The 16,760-nt window shown below is 46.6% G+C and overlaps 1 protein-coding gene across 1 annotated transcript; it reads left to right on the top strand.

Annotated features, from left to right (window-relative positions):
- Positions 1–13: 13 nt before the first annotated feature.
- Positions 14–16,573, top strand: FAF2 (Fas associated factor family member 2). Its single transcript, XM_075766726.1, has 11 exons — positions 14–863; positions 8,048–8,116; positions 8,537–8,671; positions 9,389–9,465; positions 10,577–10,715; positions 12,033–12,118; positions 12,199–12,290; positions 13,710–13,887; positions 14,777–14,948; positions 15,172–15,315; positions 15,790–16,573. The coding sequence occupies exons 1-11, from the start codon at positions 801–803 to the stop codon at positions 15,970–15,972; spliced, it is 1,338 nt and encodes a 445-aa protein (XP_075622841.1). The 5' UTR covers positions 14–800; the 3' UTR covers positions 15,973–16,573.
- The last annotated feature ends 187 nt before the right edge of the window (positions 16,574–16,760 follow it).

Below are 16,760 nucleotides of genomic sequence, written 5' to 3'. Positions count from 1 at the left end.
CTCCGGCGGGCGCGTCCTGCTTCCCCGCCTCCCGGCGCATCGCCAGGCCGCCGGCGGGGGCCGAGCGGCAGCCCGCTCCCTGCATCGCCGCAGCCGGGTGCGTGGGTAGCCGGAACGGGCGCGGCCCTACCGCGGGCATGGGGGACCGGGGCTGCCCGCTCGCCTCACCCCGGGCTCGCAGGGCCGTGGTCCCGGGGCACCGTCCCCAACCACGCGCGCACTCGTAGCTCTCTGGGGTGGGAGCGGGCGGCCCCTCGCAGCCACCATCTTGGCTGACGCCCGCCGTGGCCGCCATCTTGGGTGGAGCCGCCGCCGGTAGACGGGCGACGCGGCGGGACGGGAGGTGCCCGGGCAGGACCCACCCGGTGGCTGACAGGCCGCCCCGGTGACAGGCAGCCCAACCAGCTCCCGAGGGGCCCCGCCCCACGTCCCCCGCCCCGGGCGCCAGGCCTCTACCCGCGGGGCCCGCTCCCACAGCCAAAAGCGGCCACCCCCCCCCAACGGCCAGCTCCGGAAACGTCCGGGCGGTTTTCGGCACGCTTCGGAACTCTTCGTGCGCCCATCGGGAACACCCGAGAGCGGCGCGACCCGTTGATGAGGATTCGGGTTTTTCCGGATAGCCGAGAACATTTCGGCTTTCTCCGGAACGTGCTCGAGCATTTCCGGTTGCGGCCGATAAACGGCCATTGGCTTCGTAGCAGCGGCTCGCGCGCGCGCGCCCCGGAGTCGGGGCGGAAGTGCAGGTGGGAGACGTCAGTTCCGGAGAGTGACGGAGCGGCGGGTCAAGAGGCGGCAGCAAAATGGCGGCGCCTGAGGAGCGGGAGCTGACGGCGGAGCAGACCGAGAAGCTGCTGCAGTTCCAGGTGCCGCGTCGGGGGGGCCCGTGCCGGCCGGCGGGAGCGGAGGAGGCGGCGCGCGGGCACGGAACGGACTGGGCTGGGCCCACCTCGCTGGCGCTGGGGTCCTGCCGGCCTGCGCCGGGCCGCGGGTACGGGGCTCACACAGCTGGGGCAGGCCTCGCCCGGAGCGGGCCCGGCAGCGCGGAGATGTCAGGCCTGGCCTTAATGGGAGGCGAGAGGAGAGAGTCCTGTGGTCCCAGTCCTGGTGGGGACAGGGGTGCTCCCCGCGGAGGCGAGTGAAGCTCCTGTGTGGGGCTTGGGCTCCTCGGGCTGCGGGCTCTCCCGGGCTGGGGCCTTTGTGAGAGGCTGGCCGGTGCTATGCGTGCCCTGAGCGCTCCATTAGGAATGGTGTTCTGTCATCGCTAATTGGGGAGGCAGGATGTGACTACTGAATAAACCCCATTACTTCTGTACGGGAAAAATTCCTCGGTAAGTTCCGGCCATTTTAATTAGGTAGTCTGAAAAATTCCCTTTCTTGTCATCAGCAATGAAGGGGAGGGTTAGCCAGTGGGTTTCTGTGGAATGTGGTTTCTCAGAAAATTGTTTCTAACCTTCACTGTTTGGTAATGCCTACTAGGGGGAGGCCACTGGGGATTGGAATGATCTAATCTTGCTGTATAACATGGGCTGGGTTGCTTAACCTTTTGTTTGCCAGGGCCTTGGGGCTGTGCAGCAACTGAATAATTAAAAAAAACAATCTGCAGTTGTGGTTTATTGGGAAGAAAACAGTGCTGTGGAGTTGAAATCCTTAGGGCTGCTCAGTGAGATGTAATTAAACATGCTGGTGGATGAAAATTATCTTCAGGTGCCTTGGGTTTGCTTCTGAATTGTAGGGCATGGTGGTGTTTCTTGGATTGCAGAGTTCTTTTACAAATACAATATTTTCTTCCGAGAGTGTTTTGTCTGATTTTGTTGCTTCATCTTCATTTTTTTAAGACTCTGCTTTGTATTTTTTCCCCTATGATGTAACTGTAGAATTATAGGGCTTAAAGGGACTTCGGAGGCATCCAGCTCTGCCTTCCACAGCTGATATAGATGCAAGTGTTCCTCATTGTTCCAGACAGGTGTTTGCCAAGCCTTTATCTCTGAGCCAGGGAGAATCAACAACCTCCTGAAGTAATTAATGTACTGCTGTGTTTCTCCATGACTATAGCTGTGAGGAAACTTTTTAACAGAAAAAATCCTGTCTAAATCTTTACTGCATATTAAGTTCATTGGGCAACCTTAACATATGGGCAAAGGCAGGCAGAGTGATGTTAACAATTGCTTTCCCAATGCTACTGTTTCCCTGGTAAGTATATGAGGTTTAAGCCATTGCCTTATGCTGCATATATATGTGCAAAAGCTGTCTTCCAGCTCCCATTCTCTTGCTGTAACATACTGTAGTACTGAATCTACTGAATCTGGACAGATAGGACCAGCTGCACTCATCAGTGTCCCTGTTGCTATTTTCAATACCCTGTGGGCAGCTGTGAAACTAAAGAATCCTGTTTCCTGATGCTACCTGGTGTTGCCATGGGCAGCAGGCTGGGGGCTGGAGGGGAAGTAGAAGGAGGGATTAAGGTTTTAGTCTGGCTTCCTGTTGAGCCCTGGTTTGAAGTGGAGGGAAATGCTCCTTAGACTATAGAGAGGAGAAATTTTTCAGCTAGAAGACAGCTACTGTCCAGAGCCTGATGTGAAAGCTGTAGTCCAGAAGGCTTCAATACCAGGATTCTCTCATTTTTCTTTTCCCTGGGGTATATGGGGATTAGTTTTTCACCAGGGCTGGGCTGGAGACAGGCTTCACTGGTGATTCCTTCTCCTTTAGTATGTCACACCTGACTGAAAGGGGCTCAGGTGTGTAGTTCTGCCTGTTTCTTTGAAATGAGATAATCAGTCCACCTGGAAAAGATTTTTTTTCTTGTTTCCTTTAGCTGGACTCTGTTAAATAGTGTTTGGTGTTTGGAGAGGATGGCTAAGTTTCACTAAAATCATTTGTACATTGCTATTGCTGCAAAACACTGCTACAGTTAGCTTGTAAACCTTTCAAGGATTTCTTCTGTCTTCACAGGGAACACTTAAATGTTTTCAAAGATAACTTTACACTTTTGTGATTTAGTCATACGTAATTTGTACAACATTCTGTGATGGCAGAACATCGTACTTCCACAGAAGGTGGCATGCCACTGCAATGTGAATAAAGCCACAGAGCAGACTAGGAAAGAAGGGAGCGGGTCTAACAGAGATGAGGTAAGCAATAGCAGAAGGCCCTCAGTAGTGTTACAGTTAAAGGGAGAGTCAGAAGAGAAGCATTGAGCAAGAGCTGTAGACTGCCATTCACCCAGCAAACAGCTGCTCTGGATGAGGATGCTATTACCCTACACTATTTATCCTACTTCTGTGGGAAGTTGCTCCTTCCAAGGTAGATAGGTGAATGCCTGCTGTCCTGTTTGTGGACCAAGCCATCAGGGTTACAGTTTAAATACATGCTTGTTTGATATTTGTTTGATGTGTTTTGGTAGTGCTTATATAAACAGCTCTGCTGGCAGAATGGTGAAGGTAGCAGCTCTCTTCCTACCAACAGGGTTGGAATAGAACAGTTGTCTGCCACCCTGCTATGATGGGTTAATGGAGTAAAAAATAATATGGAGAGATAATTGGGATAAACTTGAAATAAAAGCAACAAAGCACTCTTGCACGCTTTCAGCCTCCCATTTACTGGCAAAGCATTGGCTAATGTAAAGGAATAAAAGCATCTAAATTTTTTATCTGTCAAGACTTGGCTGTCTTGACATCTGTAGAGAGAAACTTGATGTGAACAGCTTAGAGCTGTGGAGATACAGTTCCATTTGGGAGATGGAAGAAACAGCAGAGCAGCTTTTGTAGAATCTGGTTATTGATCTGGGCCCCATTACGTTTGGGCTGATGTCTAATGTTATAGTATGCTAATGCACAGTAATGGAGTGTCATTTGCAGAGGAAAAAGTTAGCACTCATGATACCGTCTCTAACTTCAACTGGGGAAAATAAAATGCTCAGGACTGAAAACATCTCTAAAGAGGAAGAAGGAAACAAGAAACTCCAGGTGTATTTCCTACTCAGTGTGTTGCGTATTGATCAAAATCCTCATAAAGGCATTTGCTGTAATATGCAAAGAGAAACTGTCTTTGTAAAGGCTTTTTTGTTGTGTAAAGTCAGATGTTCTTTACCCTTGGAAACATAATTCTCTGGAATTTGGCAGTGGGTTGGGAATTGAGAGCAGTGCCAGTTACAGTCCTGTGGATTTGCATCTCTTATGCTGCATTTCAACATACGAGCGTAGCTGCAGAGGGAACAGTTTTGTAAGTCCAGTTTACAAACTTTGTCCACTCGGGGGTATTCCTTCTGCCTTTGAAGCATGGAATTGCACTTTGTGCTACTTCAGCATTGAGAAAACTTTAGCATTCTGAGCAGCCTCAAAGGTGAGAGATGTGAATAATAATATCCAGCAGCAGCTTCAGAATGTTTTAGAGTAGCATGCTTTGAGTGGTGTTTCAGAAGGCAATATTGAACTTTCCTGGAATTAGTGGTACTTAATCTTTAGAAAACAAAATATTCACTGTCTTGAGCTTGGTTCTATGTTTGTTTAAAGGTTTGAGGGCACTAGTTTAATGGGATTAATTTTAACTACAGGAGGCCTTTTTATTACTTACTATGTCTGTGTAAGATATGTGCTCTCTGAGGTAGCTAATGAGAGTCTACAACGAGCAGGAAACTAGCAGTTAGTGACTGATTGGAAGATACTGTTTGTTCTCTTAGCCTTAACAATACTAAGAACGTGCTTGTTTGGCATGTGAATAACAGAGTTTGCAGCGAGCCATGAGGTTCACCAGAAATGCTGGTGAACTGCTGCAGTGGAAGTGATGTGGTGTTTCAAGTTTCTAATCTGTTTCTGTGTCTAAGGTGAAGCAGTGGCCGTAGAAGGTACTGATATAACAGTATAAATGGTTGTTGGGAATGATAATGAACAGTATCGGTGTTTACCAGCAAGTGTTGTCTAATCTGACAGTTGAACTGTCTTTCTGCAGTTCCTTCCATTGAGTTCAAGTCCTGAACCCATATGTGTCTTCCAGGATATCCTGGAACTGTAGTGTGTTTGTCTTATGGAGCATGTCAAAGTGACATTCAAAAAGGTGTTCAGTTTTAAAAGCTGCCTTTACACAGGCAGGTTTTTTCCTGCAGTGTTTCATTGTGCAGCTTTGTTGATCAGAAGAGTGGTGGGAGTGCTGGGCATGGTGCTGCTGGAGTGGTTTTCTCACTTCTGTTTTGTGTTGAGAACAACTGTGTTAAGATGCTAAGGAAAAAAAAGTAGATCTCCAAGTAGACCATGGAGAAGTGTCATTGTAGAAGGCTGAGAGATCTGACCAGCAGCATGCCTGTTGCTGTAATGATGGTCAGGAAGGGGTGAAACGAGCTGGCCTGTAGTCTGTCTCTGTGGAGCCCAGTAGGTCTTGCAAATGTTGAAGTGATTCAGTGCTCATTAAATGTTTGCTGATAGTTCTGCATGGCTGTTACTTTGGTGCTGCCTTCTGACCTGAAACTGCTAAAGTATTTTGCATAATTTAAAAAGGAGGCAATGTTCAGCCGTGAAGCCCTGTTATTAGTGCTGAGCGATAATCCAGACCTTTAGAACCAAGGTGTGAATGAGTTTCTGAATCTCGTAAATTTTGCAAACAGCAGCAGAACTTCCAGGGTGTTAAGGAATGGTGATCAGAAGACTTTGAAGGCTTTGAAAAACACACATTGTGACTCCATTGTAAAATCAAATAATTGATAAATTGCAGATGCCTTTTAAGTTGTCCTTCTAAAAGGACAATAAGGTGCCTTCTGTAGGAGTTTGGGGTTAGAAAAAAATTAGAATATGAACCCTAAATTTTACTCAGTGAAGCACATCTTTAAAGGAAGATAGTTAAACTAAAACACTAAACTGTGAAGCTGAGTGATAAATGAAGGTATTCTGGCAGCAACAGCTGAGTTCACTTCTGTGAAATTCACTTCTGTAGTGCTCCCTTGCAAGGCTTGCTGCAGACTTACTTTTTAATAAATATTTATACACCACTGGGCAGTGACTTTGAAGTGCTTTTTTCTGAGTGACTGCAGTCACATAGTTAATGTCAGCAATGCATTGAGCAGTCTGAATCTGTACAGCAGAATGAAACAATGATTTTTGCCCAGTATATTGGGGAGAAGGTAAAGATCTGTGCAGACTTCATGAGAAGGAAGCCAAGCAACATTCAAAAGTTTCAACTGAACCCAGAGATTGAATAGAGCATGTGTCCACAGTTTGACTTGAGTGGAAATAGCATGTGGAATGTATGAATGGGGGCAGGGAAGGCAATAGATGTGCCATCCTTCTCCAGTAAAAACCCAATTCAGTGCATTCTTAAATGGTCAGCTTGTCATGACTGCCTCAGGGTAGTCTTTTAAATGAAGCAAGAAATGGCGGAGATGACATGCAGAATTAAATAGAATTGTTAACAATGGATTAGATCACAAGGTGTAATAGAGAATGTGCGCAAGGATTTATATCAAGTCACTGCTCTGTTTTTGCAATCATCACAAGCTGCCCCCTGCAGAAAAGCTGTGCTCTCCTGCATGGTGGACATGGAGAGCAAAGGTTCCCTGCTCTCTGCCAAACTCCTGCACTGCTGAGATCTTCCCGAGTGCTGCAGAGAACAGTGTGTGGAACTGGCAGGCAGAAGACAGGCCATGCTCTTGTGTAGTTCAGCTCACACAACCTCTGTGGGTCAGCAGGCTCCATCTGTCACAGCATGTAGTATTCCAGTGGGAAAGCAGCCTGGTTCACTCTGGGCTCAGTCCCTAAGCCACTGAGGGACGTGCACCCTCTGTAGTGTTACACCAGCTGGCCAAGGTGTCTGGAGAGAAATCCACCAGGTGAGAACATGAAGCCTTAAGAGTCAGTGGAGTTCTTTTGTCAAGAATGACCTTGCTGGAGAAATGGTCATATTTCAACAGTTTTCTTAGAGCACCAGCATGTTTTTATGTTGAGTTTGTTACACTGCTTATGACAATTACTGTCATTGCTTCTGCCATCTTGTATTCAAGTTAAATATTTGTTTTCTTGGCTTTCTGAAGCCCAGTTATCTTAAAAAAAAAAAAAAACACAACAAAACCAAACTTTTTACTCCTTTTAAAATAACAGTTGTTTCCTCTAAAATTGCCAGCATTGTTAATGGTGTCACCTGTAATGTTAGTTCACTTACTGTTTCAAAGGATTGTTAAAAGGGTAGCTGCAGCACGCTTGTGGCTTTATGCTTTCCTATGAAAGTGTGTGCTTTGGTTCTGTGGTGATAGGTGCAGTGTACAACCCTGAAATGTCTGTTCAAACACCTTGCAGTGCATGGTGTGGGGAGAGATGTGTTTCTCTGGCACAGTGGCAGGGATGTTCACTTCAGCAAAGATTTGTCTCTGTTCAAGAGGTGCTTGCCATGGCTTCCTGTAATAACAAATACTGTTGCTTGATCTCTTGTGCAGAAGTTCTGATTGGCACAGGGTTAAAATATGTGTTTCCAAACATTGTTGAGAGTCTAGTGGCTTTGAGATCTGCCAGTGTGTTTGGACTATGTTTTCTGTTTTGAGTCCTGTTTGTGTTGGACTGGATTATTTTTTTACCATAGAATCCCCCATGATGCTGGAAAACACTACCTTCATTAGTGCCTGGCTCATTTTGGTTTCAGTATCTATTTGTATTTGCAGTGAGTGAAGTAATGGTCATCTCAGGTTTTCAGAAATGTTTTGCCTGTTTAAGCTGATGCTTTGAGGTGACATTTGAGGGCATTGGCCTGGCATATCCTTCCAGAGTGAAACTTGTGGGCAACATTGTTAGACTCTTGTCTGGACTTGAGTGCAGCTGTAGTAACAGACCTTGGACACAGCTGAGAACTGGCTAATGCTGAAGGAGTGCAAAGGCCCCGTTTGATGCCTTCTGTGTGTTTACAAATTTGCGTTGGCTCAGGTTGCTCTGCTCTTAAACTGAGAGCAGAGCATTTTAAAGAAAGAGTATTGTGGCAATGTGTTGTGGTAAGTCCTCTCTGTGCTGACGTGTTGCAAAGAACAGTAAAAAATACAGCACTTCCCTGGCACTTACCTACTTTTATCCTCCTTCTTTAGGATTTGACAGGCATAGAGTCCATGGACCAATGTCGTCACACATTGGAGCAGCACAACTGGAACATAGAGGTACCACTGCAAATAAGATTTGTAGCTGTTGACAAGTACCTAGATTAAATGGAGTACTCTGTGGGGAGGGGGGGCCCTATCAATAAGATTTAATCTGTCAGCCCCTGAATTTACACTAGTAGCTCTATGACAGTACCTTGATACACCTGGAGAGCTGGTTTCAGAAGTACACAGCAGAGTTATTACTGCTGCGAGCAATGACTTGACTGGCACATTGTGTAACTTCCTGTAGTGCATGTGTGCTGGCTTTCCATTCAGAAGAGAATATTGGTGGTTATGGTTTGTAATGAGTTGTGCTTATCCAGTGCTCTGGGACTGTGGACAAATAATACTTACTGTTAGGTGTCCAAAGTATGAAAAAGATATTTTCTGCCATCCTTAAATGTCTGAAACCTCCCTTTACTCTTTCTTGTGTCAAAGGCAGCTGTACAGGACCGACTGAATGAGCAAGAGGGTGTCCCAAGTGTCTTTAATCCTCCTCCATCGCGGCCATTGCAGGTCAATACAGCTGACCACAGGATCTACAGCTACGTTGTCTCAAGGCCACAGCCAAGGGCAAGTTATCTTACAGTGGATTGTCCTGCTTCTTGGGTGATTTTTTGTGAACAACAGAACTTGCAAGCAGGGAAGGGAGTTGTTTTCTTTGTATGCTGTTATCTCCTTCCTAAATATTTTATCTTCTGAAAACAAAATGTAGAGCTGTTCCTTCGTCCTCTATTATTACTGTGGGATTTTTCTCCATGGTGTGGTTCACAGTATGAGATGACCTTCTTTGTGTCAGAATGTTTTGCTGTGCCATAATAAAGCTGTTTGATCAGTTCAGTTGGATCAAAGGACTGTCCCCTCCCTATGGCAGAGTGATAATATTTTTGCTTTTTAGAGCCCCCCCCCAAAGTGTATTATCTTGAATACAGTATTAATGACCTGCTTTAATGTTTCACAAAGAAATTTGCATGAGCACCTGTAAGACTCAGTGCTGTTAATCCTTTTGTACAGTTAAGAAAATTAGCACAAGTGGCAAAAGTATTGCTGCTTGAATAGTCAGTGACGCTATTTTTCAGATGTGTCATACTGAATTCCGAATGAACCATGTTAGTCACTTACATTTGATTTGACGTGTCCAAAGCCATGAAATGTTGCTGAGCTCTTTTGCAGTGGTTAGAGCGCTGATTCTCCCATGTGTACCAGTATACTTGATGCTGGTGGACCCTTTGCTTGAGCAGGCTTGTTCCTGGGGTGGAGACTGTTCTAATTCTTTGTTTGTAATTGCAGGGCCTGTTAGGATGGGGTTACTACTTCATAATGCTTCCATTCCGATTTACCTATTACACATTACTTGATATATTTAGGTAAGTACTGTTTTGTGCTGACTCATGTATTGACTGCATCAAGGCACACTCTAGCTTAGATTTGGCTGTATCTCTGTCACTTGGATCTTTAATGGTAGATTTTCCATTTATTTGCTCCACTGTCTTTATCTATAGCCTTGTAAAGTTCCTACACTGTTTAGTAAGAAATAAATCTTATTGCAGAGAAAAAGAGCATCTTGCAGCTCTGTAAATGAAATAATAAAGTGGATTTACAGTTTGACTGCCATGCAAAGGGGATGCAAAACAGCATCAAACTGTCCAGTATTCTTGGTCAAACAACTAGATCAGAATCACGTCCTATTGAGCTGGGCTGTGGGTTAACCTGCCCTAATCCTTGTATGATACTTGGCAAAACACAAACTGTAAACACCTCCTGCGTTTTCCCCTTTGTTGCCTCTTCTCCCTTTACTCCCTTGAAGGGCTAGTTCATCTTGCTTCCTTACAGCATTGGTGGAAAAAGGAATGTTGAAAGGTGGTAAATATCCAGCAGTCCTGCTATTTGTGGTGTTTTGGCAGTTCCCCTGTTTTATTACTTCCCCCCCACAAAGACTTTTCCAAAGTTCAGTGTAACTTCTATGCATCAATAGAACCAAACAACTTTGATATCTGCCTTGCAGTTAAGCTTTTTCAGGCTCAGAGCAATTACTTTCTTCTGTCTTCACTGGCTTCCTAGTGTAATGTTCTCTTCTGCAGCTCTTTGCACTCCAGAATTGTTAGTCTTGGAATAGTAGAAATGCTGTTTTCAAAGTTATCTGGACAAAACTGTGTGGCTTTTAACAGCCTGTCTTTGACTAAATTCTTCAAACCTCATACTGTTGGTGTGGCATATGCCTGATGCTTCAGAGGAAGTTGAAACTGTTAATCAGAATTCAGATATTTGTTGGTGCCTGGCATGAGATAATATTTGATGGGGGAGTTTCTGTAGCAATGGTATCAGTTTGGAGCAGGTGGCAGTTTAGGTTGTGATTATATTTTTTCAAGGGTTTCAGCTGTGACTTTTTTCCCTCCTTATAAATACCAGTGACTGTCTGGACCTGTTCTTCAGAAAGTCAGTAAGCTGAATTTCCAGTGTCCTTTGCTTCCTTCCTAGGTTTGCTCTGCGTTTTATACGCCCCGATCCTCGTAGTCGGGTCACTGACCCAGTGGGTGACATTATTTCGTTTATTCATATGTTTGAGGAAAAATATGGGAGGATACACCCTGTCTTCTACCAGGGAACTTACAGCCAGGTCAGTGTCGCATGTTGGTGCATAGATCCTGGGGATATGGAGAGTGGGGATTTTGCCAGATGGTATCGGGGCCCACATGGCAAAATCACTTGTCATTTAAAAGCCCAGCGTTTGTCCCCAAACTCTCTAACAGTGTAATGGAGAGCTAGTGAAGAAGTGTATTGGAAAACCAGTATCTGCCAGGCTTGATGATATGCCAAGGCTGCAAAGTTGGAAAGCAAAGCTGCTCTGACTGTTCCTCGACTGTCTGTATGGCTCTGTAGCCAACAGCTATTCTTTGTAATCCTGCCTTTGTTTTTATAAACTGATGTGGTATGCCAGAGGCTGTCCTTCTGTTCACCAAATTGGGATTAACTGCCTGGGCTTGTATTACAATGCAACTCCAGAACATGGTGTGGGACCTCAACATTGAGGGAGCCCCTGAAGAAATTATGTGAGACAAGGGTTCCATATGTTAGATCTGGGCCAATGGTATGCTCTCTGTAAAAGAGGGATGTCCCAACGGGTACTGCCTCTTCTGCAGCTTTTCAGCCTAGCTAAGGGAGGGTCTCCAGTAGTGTGTCCCAGCTGACAGTTGGATCAGTGCTGCTTCCCAAGTGCCAGAGAAGAATGTGGAGTCTGAATCTGCTCCATGCTGCACAGCAATGGAGCTTGCTGCCTCTGCAGTTCTAGGCCCCTCTGTCTTGCCTGGAATCCAAACTTAAATAACCACGGAATGGCTAGGCTACCAAAGCTCAGTGCCAGTAAAACAGGGAGCCTATTGTGCGCTTATCCTGTGGTCTTGTTAAGAAATGCTCTTGGGTGGGTGGAATCCAGAGACTGTAGATGCAAAAAGGTTTTTTGTGGTGGTTTTTTGTTTTGTTGAGGCCTGCAGCATTATTGAGTTATCTCTTTTAGTAGTGTTTTCATTTGATGTAGTCTGAAGATTGTGTCCTGTATAGGCTAGAGTGGAAAATCCAGCCTTTGCTGCTCCGAGTCTGAGGGATGAAGGAGGGTTCTTCACTGCCAGCTGAGTCTGGTGGGGCGATGGGGGTGTCAATCCATGCAGTTGCCTACCTGTGTTTGCTCAGAGTTCAGTGTTCTCCAAAGCCACATCCTGAAAAGGGTATGAAAGAACGCCATTTTAGCCCCCTTAAATGAGGGTTTAGTCAGAAGGTCTGACAGGTTCATTCTCCACTGCTGCTTCATTAAAACCACGCTAGTGGCAGAGTAATGGCCCTGGTGAATGTTGCTGAGCTGTGTCACAGAAGTCTTGTGGGTGTTGCTTTCCCCTGCATAGAGACCCTGTAACTTTACCCCCTCTGCTCTTACACCAAGGCACTGAATGATGCCAAGCGGGAGCTGCGCTTCCTGTTGGTTTATCTTCATGGAGATGACCACCAAGACACAGATGAATTCTGCCGGTAGGTAGGAGAGTTTTCCAAATAGTTATCTTTGCACTTTAAATGCGGCTTCATTAATGTTATCTCTTCTCATCCCCTAGCAATACACTGTGTGTACCTGAGGTGATCACCCTCATAAACACTAGAATGCTCTTCTGGGCTTGCTCAACCAATAAACCAGAGGGATACAGAGGTGAGTGTGTCCCTCCTGAGCTTTATCTATCCTCTCCTAGAACAAGCCAAATGTTGACAAATTTAAGCGTTTGAAACACACTGTTGGGTTTTGTGCAAATAGACAAGAGATTTTTAGGATTGCATGGGGAAATACGTGTTGGTTTTTATGTGGTATCTCAGAAGGCCTGTTTGGGTGCCAGGGAAGTACATTCTGTTCTTAACATCCACTGCTCCATGCTTCTGGGCAGTCCTGCTTGTATGCTTTTTGCTGTGGATATTCAGGCTGTTTTCAGTGCCTTGTTAATGGGAGTTGGTGGGTGTGTGCTGAGGATTAAACTGAGTGCAGAAACAAGTATCTAACTAGCTGTGCCCTTAACACTGGTTCGTGTTATGCCTGAGGCCAGGAGCAACTTGTTAGGTGCATTCTTTCCCCGAGATAGTCGTCTCTTGCTCCACACCCAGTTTCTCTTTCTCCTTGAAAGTCCACAGTGAGGGCCTCTTAAGTACTGTCTTTCCAGAGCTGTTGATACCTGGCCTGCCAGCATTTTGGTAGAGTTTTGCTGCAAGTGGAGCCTTCTCCCAAAGTTCCGTTCATGCCTCCTGTGTCCCTTCAGAGCCTTCCTGTTTCATGGTGAGAGAGTCCAGGAGTTCTGGTTCTAAATCTGGGTCATTCTTGGCTTCATAGTTCCAACTACCAGCTATTCACACCTTAAATGTCTCTTAGAAAGCCATTCTTTCTGCTTATTGCTGTTTTATTGCTGCAGTGCTTTGGAGTCACAGCCTAGAAAGCAGAGCTGGAAGGGATCATGGCCTTTCATTTAATCCACGGGGTGCTCTGATGTAGTTTGAAGGGCTCCATTGATAATGACAGCCCCAAGTCGTGTGGTGTGCCTTGCGTGTTTTGAGGAGGAGGTGTTCAGCAGTCATAGATGAACAGTAACTTAAAAGCCCCTGATTCGCTTCATTCCCTGCCTCAAGACAGAGCATGCTTCTGGCAGAAACAGTGTAATTTTGTGCTGAAATGTCCAGGATGGACGCTCTGCTGTCTTCCCCATGACAGTATTGTCCAGAGTCTGGCCATCCTTAATGTTAGCGAGTGTTTCTCTGGGGTTAACCTGTTTAAACCCAAGATTCTTTGTCCCATTTTGACTCGACATTCAGAGCAATTTACTTCTTGCTTAATTAAAGAACTTTTTTGGTTATTTGAAAGCTTGGGGGTTTTCCCCTCAGTCTCTATGCTCAATGCCACTTCCTCCCTTTGCTAATTTGTAGGGTTTGGTTTGACAAAATGGAGCTTGAGGCCTTTTCTGCCTTGGAATAGATAGTGGCTGTGGAAGCTGCTTTCCCAGGCCCTTGATGATGGAAAGCATTTGTGCTGTACCCCTTGCTGACCCTTCTGGATGGGGCAGTTATGGTCATGTTTGTGCCTGTTTCCCAGTCTCCCAAGCTCTGCGAGAGAACACGTACCCATTCTTGGCTGTGATTATGCTGAAGGATCGCAGAATGACAGTAGTTGGGCGGCTAGAAGGCCTCATCCAGGCTGATGACCTCATCAATCAACTGATGTTCATCATGGATGCCAACCAGACATACCTGGTGTCCGAACGTCTGGAAAGGTATGAAGGCACCTGAGCTCCATTAATGCAGACCCTGTGGAGGCAGGTTCTGCTGTGCCCCCTTCCTCCCTCTGGGCACCATATGTAGGCAGGCAGGTCAACTTCTCCTGTTCTGTAACACATTCCTCTTCCCATGGCATCATTGCTCCATAAATTCAGGCCACCCTGTAGTTGGGGAGCTGGCTGTGTTGCCCATACAGGCCTGCTGCTGAAAGGTGGGTGTGAGTGCTCTGCTGTTTTCTGTACATGGAGCACACCCTTAGTATGCTGGAGGTAAAGCTTGGACAACAACCAGTGGGAGCAAAGGCATTGCAGGCAGGAGGAGAGGTGTCTGCAGCCAGTCAGTGAGCGAGTGCTGCTGTGCCTGGGCTGGCTGTCCCAAATTCTGAATGTGTTGGTGGTAGTGCCTTGAGAGCATGAGCTCTAGCCCCTGGTAACTCCGTAGGGATTTGCAGGCTGTGTCCAAAGTAGGATGTTGTCTGTCTGCCCCATGGTCTCTGTGGGAACCCAGTAATGCATCTTGATGCCTCTGACTTCTAAAATGTTCAAGGACTTATCTGAGGGAAATATAACTGTGAAGAGCCTCAAATAGGAGGCAGAAATTCCAGACACTGCTTAGTGCTGTCTGTCCACTCTGTCAAGCTGCATTGGGTGAGAAGTCTGTGTTCAGTTTGTTTCCACACAACCTAGGGAAACAGTTTGTGTGGTAGGGACTGTGGAGACTCACCTTGCCTTTTTAGGAGCTCATGGTACTCTAAATGAGGCATTACCTGATGTGTGTGCTCCTGCAAGTCTGCGGTTGTTCCTGCACCCGCGGGTCTGCCATCATCCTGCCATACCTTCGCTTTGGGGCCTGCTAGCCCTGACTGCTCCCTGCTCATGTTTGCAGGGAAGAGAGGAACCAAACCCAAGTTCTGAGGCAGCAGCAGGATGAGGCATATCTGGCATCCTTGCGTGCGGACCAGGAAAAGGAGCGCAAGAAGAAGGAGGAACGGGAGAGGAAGAAGAAGAAGGAGGAGGAAGTGCAGCAGCAAAAACTAGCAGAGGAGAGGCGGCGACAGGTGAGAGCAAACTGACGATTGGAGGGGCTTCTGTGCCCTGTTGGACACTCACGTTGCATAGAAGCAGTACCTGCAGTAGGGCTTTTCTGTCAGATTGGGGCTGTCTGTCTTGCTTGGGGCTTGAGTGTCCTCCAGACCTCCTGGAGCAGCTGTGCTGTGAGGGATGAGCATAAAGGTCAGTTCAGTGCATGCCCATTGTTCCTGTTCCCTCCTTACTTTGCAGACACTGCAGGAGGAGAAGGAGCGGAAGTCTGAATGCCTTCCTCCCGAACCACATCCCGATGACCCAGAGAGTGTTAAGATAATTTTCAAGCTGCCTAATGATTCCAGAGTGGAGCGGCGATTCCACTTCACACAGTCATTGACGGTGAGCTTGGGGCAGAGCTTTTACTCTAGGAAGCCCAGAGTAAAAGAGGTTCAAGAGATTCTCCAGGTGGCTCAGCAAAGCTTTGGTTCCATTGGACTTTGCCAAACGGTGACCTTTGAAGAGCCTTAGCAGGCAGAGTTGTTCCTGGGTAAGAAAGAGGGGGTCTTGGGGCCTGTTCTCACCAGCTTAGAGATTAGAGAACAAAAATGGAAGAAACTCTTTTCTCCTGAAAAGCTGAGGCTCTTGTTGCTCCCTGTTAAATAAGGGTATAGGACGAGCTAGAAACAGTGTCTGGACTCCCCAGGTGCTCTGTGACAAGTCCAGTTTCATGCATGCTATGAAAATGGCTGTCTTGCATCTACAACACAGTGATGGTGTGAATTTGGTAACCTTCCCCTGATGAGATGCCATGGCTGCAGTCTGGCTGTGTCACTGCTCCCCCAGCTGGCAGTTATTTCTGTGCTTCTCTTCCAGGTGATCCATGACTTCTTGTTTTCCTTGAAAGAAAGCCCTGAAAAGTTCCAGATTGAGGCCAACTTCCCTCGCCGTGTCCTGCCCTGCCTCCCTACAGAGGAGTGGCCCAACCCACCCACGCTGCAGGAGGCCGGACTCAGCCACACGGAAGTCCTCTTTGTGCAGGACCTCACGGACGATTGACACTTTTCCAGAAGACACAAAATGGAAAGAGAAATTCATATTATTATTATAATACAATATTTTTTTTAAAAGACTGCGTACAAATGAGGGATCAGAGACCACATTGCCTGTGCCAGCTGTGCTGTGTGTGTGCACTGGCAAGAGGAAGTGTGTGCACATCCTCACACACCTGTGTACACAGCCATCCCCTACACTTGGAGGGCAGAGAGGGAGGGGAGCTGGTGTTGCCCCTCCACCCTCCCTGGGGAGGAACAGGAATGGCAGCTCTTGGTAATTATTGCTTTTATTGACAACAATAATAATAAAACCCCAACAACCTGACATCTTGTGAAGATTTGATACTCTGCTGCTCCTGATGGCTGGAAGACCGGGCACCTGAATGTGCTGGGAGTGGGAGGGAAGGGCTGGATAGAATCTCTTCAGCTTCCCTCTGTGTATAAATATCTTTCTTTTAATAGTTCTCTTGCTTTGTAATGACCAAAGGAGAATGGGGTTGACTATAGTATTAACTTTTTGATAAAGAGCTGGTTTGATTCTTACCCGTGTGGGGTCTTGCCCAGGGTTCTTAGCCTGTGTAGTGTAATAAACTCTGCCTCTAGCATGTCTGTGCTAATGCTTTCTGCCTGTGCCCCCTACTGTGACCCAGCACTGGGGAGGGGGTTCCAGCTGCTGTGGATTTACAGTAACTTGCTGCTCATGGCACTGTGGGTACAATTAACTTCTGGCCTCATGTGAGGCCAGCTCTTTGAATTGGTCATTTTGTGCCAGTGGAGCCACTGGTGTAAAGC

The sequence above is a fragment of the Balearica regulorum genome, chromosome 14, assembly GCF_011004875.1.
Source record: "Balearica regulorum gibbericeps isolate bBalReg1 chromosome 14, bBalReg1.pri, whole genome shotgun sequence".
Taxonomy (NCBI): domain Eukaryota; kingdom Metazoa; phylum Chordata; class Aves; order Gruiformes; family Gruidae; genus Balearica; species Balearica regulorum.
The sequence above is the reverse complement of the archived record's forward strand: the minus strand, read 5'-3'. Positions and strand labels throughout refer to the sequence as shown.

Excerpts from the sequence above, each read along its gene's own strand:
- FAF2 (XM_075766726.1), top strand. The coding sequence starts at position 801 with ATGGCGGCGCCTGAGGAGCGGGAGCTGACGGCGGAGCAGACCGAGAAG. Across the intron at positions 10,716-12,032 it reads ACCAGGGAACTTACAGCCAG|GCACTGAATGATGCCAAGCG; the intron begins GTCAGTGTCGCA and ends TCTTACACCAAG. Across the intron at positions 15,316-15,789 it reads ACTTCACACAGTCATTGACG|GTGATCCATGACTTCTTGTT; the intron begins GTGAGCTTGGGG and ends CTTCTCTTCCAG.